At 51.6% G+C, this 5,000-nt stretch overlaps 1 protein-coding gene across 4 annotated transcripts in view; it reads right to left on the bottom strand.

Annotated features, from left to right (window-relative positions):
* Positions 1-5,000, bottom strand: part of plxnb3 (plexin B3) — a 299,550-nt gene that overhangs the window by 99,792 nt on the left and 194,758 nt on the right. For all 4 annotated transcript variants that reach the window (XM_042299850.1, XM_042299847.1, XM_042299849.1 and 1 more), the window contains exons 26-27: positions 4,744-4,810; positions 4,321-4,467 (exon numbers count right to left, since the gene is read on the bottom strand). In XM_042299850.1, the coding sequence (XP_042155784.1) occupies positions 4,321-4,467; positions 4,744-4,810 (214 nt within the window). The remainder of the gene's footprint in view (positions 1-4,320; positions 4,468-4,743; positions 4,811-5,000) is intronic.

The following is a 5,000-nucleotide window of genomic DNA, read 5'->3' as shown; positions in this document are numbered from 1 at the left end:
AGAGAGAGAGGAGAGAGAGAGGAAGAGAGAGAGGACAGAGAGAGAGAGGAGAGACAGAGAGAGAGGAAGGACAGAGAGAGAGAGAGAGGAAGGGCAGAGGACAGAGAGAGAGAGAGACAGAGCAGAGGACAGAGAGATGACAGAGAGAGAGAAGAGAGAGAGCAGAGGACAGAGAGAGAGCAGATGAGGAGCAGAGGACAGAGAGAGGAAGAGTAGAGAGGACAGAGAGAGAGAGGGCAGAGCAGACAGAGAGAGAGAGATAGAGAGAGAGGACAGAGGAAGAGATGAGAGAGAGCAGAGAGAGAGAGCAGAGAGAGAGAGGAGAGAGGAAGAGATGACAGACAGAGAGAGAGAGAGAGAGAGAGAGCAGAGAGAGAGAGAGAGATGACAGAGAGAGAGGGACAGAGAGAGGTGACAGAGAGAGGGAGAGAGAGATAGAGAGATAGAGAGGACAGAGAGAGAGAGAGATACAGAGAGAGAGAGAGAGAGATGACAGAGAGAGAGAGAGGATAGAGAGAGACAGAGAGAGAGAGAGAGATACAGAGAGAGAGAGAGGAGAGAGCAGAGAGAGAGAGAGAGAGAGAGAGAGAGGACAGAGAGAGAGAGATACAGAGAGAGCAGAGGAGAGAGAGAGAGATGACAGGGACAGAGAGAGAGAGCAGAGAGATGACAGAGAGCAGAGGGAGAGAGAGAGATGACAGAGCAGAGAGGACAGAGAGAGAGAGAGAGCAGAGGACATAGATATATATATATATATATATATATTTATATATATATATTTTTAAATATATATATATATATATATAGGGCAAGAGGGACAGAGAGAGATGACATATATATATTTTTAAGAGATGAGAGGAAGGGCAGAGGACAGAGAGAGGAAGTGTAGAGACAGAGAGAGAGAGGGAAGAGTAGGTGACAGAGCAGAGGAGAGAGAGATGACAGAGACAGGGACAGAGATAGAGGTGACAGGAGCAGAGGGACAGAGAGAGGAAGATGACAGAGAGAGGAAGAGGAAGATAGAGAGAGAGAGAGAGCAGAGAGAGAGAGCAGAGAAGAGAGAGAGAGAGAAGAAGAGAGAGAGAGATAGAGCAGAGAGAACGAGAGCGAGGAAGAGTAGAGAGAGGGAGAGAGAGAGAGAGAGAGAGAGAGAGAGAGAAAAAATACCATCACAAGACCTTACTTTAAACCAAAACAATACGCAAGAAAAACTCATCTTCCTAGAAAACACAATTAAAAACAACCAGAACCCAACTGACTAACAAATGACTGAGGCTGAACTTTGGAAGAAAAGCCTTAAAGACACCTGAAAGGTGTCCCTGACAGCATCAGGAATTAAATACACACAATCCTCCTGAGCTGCAGGACACCTTATTCAAACTTTTCAACCTGGTTTTGGAGAGTGGCTGCTTCCCTGATACACTACATGGCCAAAAGTATGTGGACACCCCTTCAAATGAGTGCAATCTCCATAGACAAACATCGGCGGTAGAATGGCCCTTACTGAAAAGAGTGGAGGCTGTTATAGCAGCAATGTTCCTACATCTAGTGGAAAGCCTTCCCCAGAAGAGTGGAGGCTGTTATAGCAGCAATGTTCCAACATCTAGTGGAAAGCCTTCCCAGAAGAGTGGAGGCTGACAAATGAGACTCTAATAACTATGTGTCACCAGTAACATGGGGAAACCGTTCTCAGTGACCGAATACAATGTAACACTCCCAGCAAAACACAAATTCTCTTTCTACCCAGACACGGGACAACAGACCACATACTCGCATTACACACACTAATAAACCAGCAGAGGAAAAAGTATTTGCGTGTTTTGTTGCTTTTGATTCCATATGGGTGATCCTCCACAGCGGCGTTGGGGGTAAAGTATACCACATCTAAAAACACATGTAGTATTAAACTGAAAAATAAAAGAACAGAGTTCTTTGCACAAGGGGGCGTGAGGCGTGAGGCAAGGGTGCAGTTTAAGTCCAAACCTGTTCAACGTCTACTTCAACAAACTACCAGTGTTGTTGGGCAGGTCTGTTGCCCCTCCTGCTCTACCCAGATGCCCCTACTGTCACCAACAGATCAAGATATACAGGAACAACTTAACATTCTTCAGGAATAAAGAATCAACTGGACAACCAACACCCAGGAATCAGAGCAGCAGACAGTCCTTCAAATAGGAAATACCATGGTTGAACATGTCTAATGGTACAGCTACCTGGGACTAACAATCAGTGCCTCTGGTGGATTTGGTCTGGCAGTTAATGAACTAAAAGAAAAAGCCCAGAGAGAGAGACAGAGAGAGTAGAGAGGCAGAGAGAGTAGAGAGGAGAGATGGAGAGAGGGAGAGGAGAGAGGAGAGAGGGAGATGAGAGAGGGAGAGGAGAGAGGAGAGAGACGAGAGAGGAGAGAGGGAGAGAGGGAGAGAGGGAGAGGAGAGAGGAGAGAGGGAGATGAGAGAGGGAGAGGAGAGAGGAGAGAGACGTAGAGAGGAGAGAGGGAGAGAGGGAGAGGAGAGATGAGAGAGGCAGAGAGAGTAGAGAGAGAGGGAGAAGAGAGAGGAGAGGAGAGAGGAGAGAGACAGAGAGAGTAGAGAGGAGAGAGGAGGGAGAGGAGAGAGGGAGAGGGGAGAGGAGAGAGAGAGAGAGGGAGAGGAGAGAGGGAGAGGAGAGAGGGAGAGGAGAGAGGAGAGAGACAGAGAGAGTAGAGAGGAGAGAGGGAGAGAGGGAGAGGAGAGAGAGGGAGAGGAGAGAGAGGGAGAGGAGAGAGGGAGAGAGGGAGAGGGAGAGGAGAGGGAGAGGAGAGAGGAGAGAGAGAGAGAGAGGAGAGAGGGAGAGAGGAAGAGGAGAGAGGAGAGAGGAAGAGGAGAGAGGAGAGAGGGAGAGGAGAGAGGGAGAGGAGAGAGGAGAGAGGGAGATGAGAGAGGAGAGAGAGAGGAGAGAGACAGAGAGAGAGAGAGGAGAGAGGGAGAGAGGAGAGAGAGAGGAGAGGAGAGAGGAGAGAGGGAGAGGAGAGAGGGAGAGAGAGAGAGGAGAGAGAGAGAGGGAGAGGAGAGAGGGAGAGAGGGAGAGAGGGAGAGGAGAGAGGGAGAGAGGGAGAGAGGGAGAGGAGAGGAGAGGAGAGAGGGAGAGAGGGAGAGGAGAGAGAGGGAGAGGAGAGGAGAGAGGGAGAGAGGGAGAGAGGGAGAGGAGAGGGAGAGGAGAGAGGAGAGAGAGAGAGAGAGTAGAGAGGAGAGAGGGAGAGAGGAAGAGGAGAGAGGGAGAGAGGAAGAGGAGAGAGGGAGAGAGGGAGAGGAGAGAGAGAGGAGAGAGGGAGAGAGGGAGTGCGAGAGAGGGAGAGGAGAGAGACAGAGAGAGTAGAGAGGAGAGAGGGGAGAGGGATGGAGAGAGGGAGAGAGAGAGGAGAGAGGGAGAGGAGAGAGGGAGAGGAGAGAGGAGAGAGGGAGAGAGAGAGGGAGAGGAGAGAGACAGAGAGAGGGAGAGAGAGAGGGAGAGAGGAGAGAGGAGAGAATAAGGAGAGAGGGAGAGGAGAGAGACAGAGAGTAGAGAGGAGAGAGGGAGAGAGGGAGAGGAGAGAGGGAGAGAGAGAGAGGGAGAGGAGAGAGGGAGAGGAGAGAGGGAGAGAGGGAGAGAGGGAGAGGAGAGGGAGAGGAGAGAGGAGAGAGAGACAGAGAGAGTAGAGAGGAGAGAGGGAGAGAGGAAGAGGAGAGAGGGAGAGAGGAAGAGGAGAGAGGGAGAGAGGGAGAGAGAGAGGGAGAGGAGAGAGGGAGAGAGGGAGATGAGAGAGGAGAGAGGGAGAGGAGAGAGACAGGAGAGTAGAGAGGAGAGAGGGAGAGAGAGGGAGAGGAGAGAGGGAGAGGAGAGAGGGAGAGAGGGAGAGGAGAGAGGGAGAGAGAGAGACAGAGAGAGGGAGAGGAGAGAGGGAGAGAGGAGAGAGGGAGAGAGTAGAGAGGAGAGAGGGAGAGAGGAGACAGAGAGAGAGAGAGAGAGGAGAGAGGGAGAGGAGGAGAGAGGAGAGGGAGAGGAGAGAGGAGAGAGGGAGAGAGGGAGAGAGGGAGAGGAGAGAGGGAGAGAGGAGAGAGGGAGAGGAGAGAGAGAGACAGAGAGTAGAGAGGAGAGAGGAGAGAGAGAGGGAGAGAGAGGAGAGAGAGTAGAGAGGAGAGGAGAGTAGAGAGGAGAGGGAGAGGAGAGTAGAGAGGAGAGTAGAGAGGAGAGAGGGAGAGGAGAGGAGAGAGGAGAGTAGAGAGGAGAGAGGGAGAGGAGAGTAGAGAGGAGAGAGGGAGATGAGAGTAGAGAGGAGAGAGGGAGAGCTTGGCTGAGACATACGACAGAGCAGTAGTCAATGTCCTCTCTCAGTAGATGGCTGTCGTTCAGGGTGCGCTTGGCCTTCCCCGTCACAGCGTCTACTGGTCCCTTATCCACCTGGTACTTGATGGCTCTGTACAGCATATACAGAGGCTCCCCAGCCACCTCCTACAGGGGTACACAGACACACACACAGACACACACACAGTAGGAGAGTCAGATACACACGTTCATTGGAATAATGGGGACGGCAGAAAAATTGTACAAAATGGAGACATTTAGCTCCGCGCGCACACACACACGCACACACACACGCACACACGCACACACACACACACACACACACACGCACACACACGCACACACGCACACACGCACACACGCACCCACACAGACACGCACACACACAGACACGCACATGCACACACACAGACACATCTGTACCTTGAGGAAGGAGTAGAGACAGATGGACATCCAGTTGGTTAGCATCTTCTCCACCACCGTTTCCGTCCTGACAGACAGACAGACAGACAGACAGACAGACAGACAGGCAGACAGGCAGACAGGCAGACAGGCAGGCAGACAGGCAGACAGGCAGACAGAGGCGGAACAGAGAGACAGACAGACAAAGAGACAGGCAGACAGAGAGACAGACAAAGAGACAGGCAGACAGAGAGACAGACAGAGAGACAGAGGCAGAG

The sequence above is a fragment of the Oncorhynchus tshawytscha genome, linkage group LG16 (genome assembly GCF_018296145.1).
Source record: "Oncorhynchus tshawytscha isolate Ot180627B linkage group LG16, Otsh_v2.0, whole genome shotgun sequence".
Classification (NCBI taxonomy): Eukaryota; Metazoa; Chordata; class Actinopteri; order Salmoniformes; family Salmonidae; genus Oncorhynchus; species Oncorhynchus tshawytscha.
The sequence above is the reverse complement of the archived record's forward strand: the minus strand, read 5'-3'. Positions and strand labels throughout refer to the sequence as shown.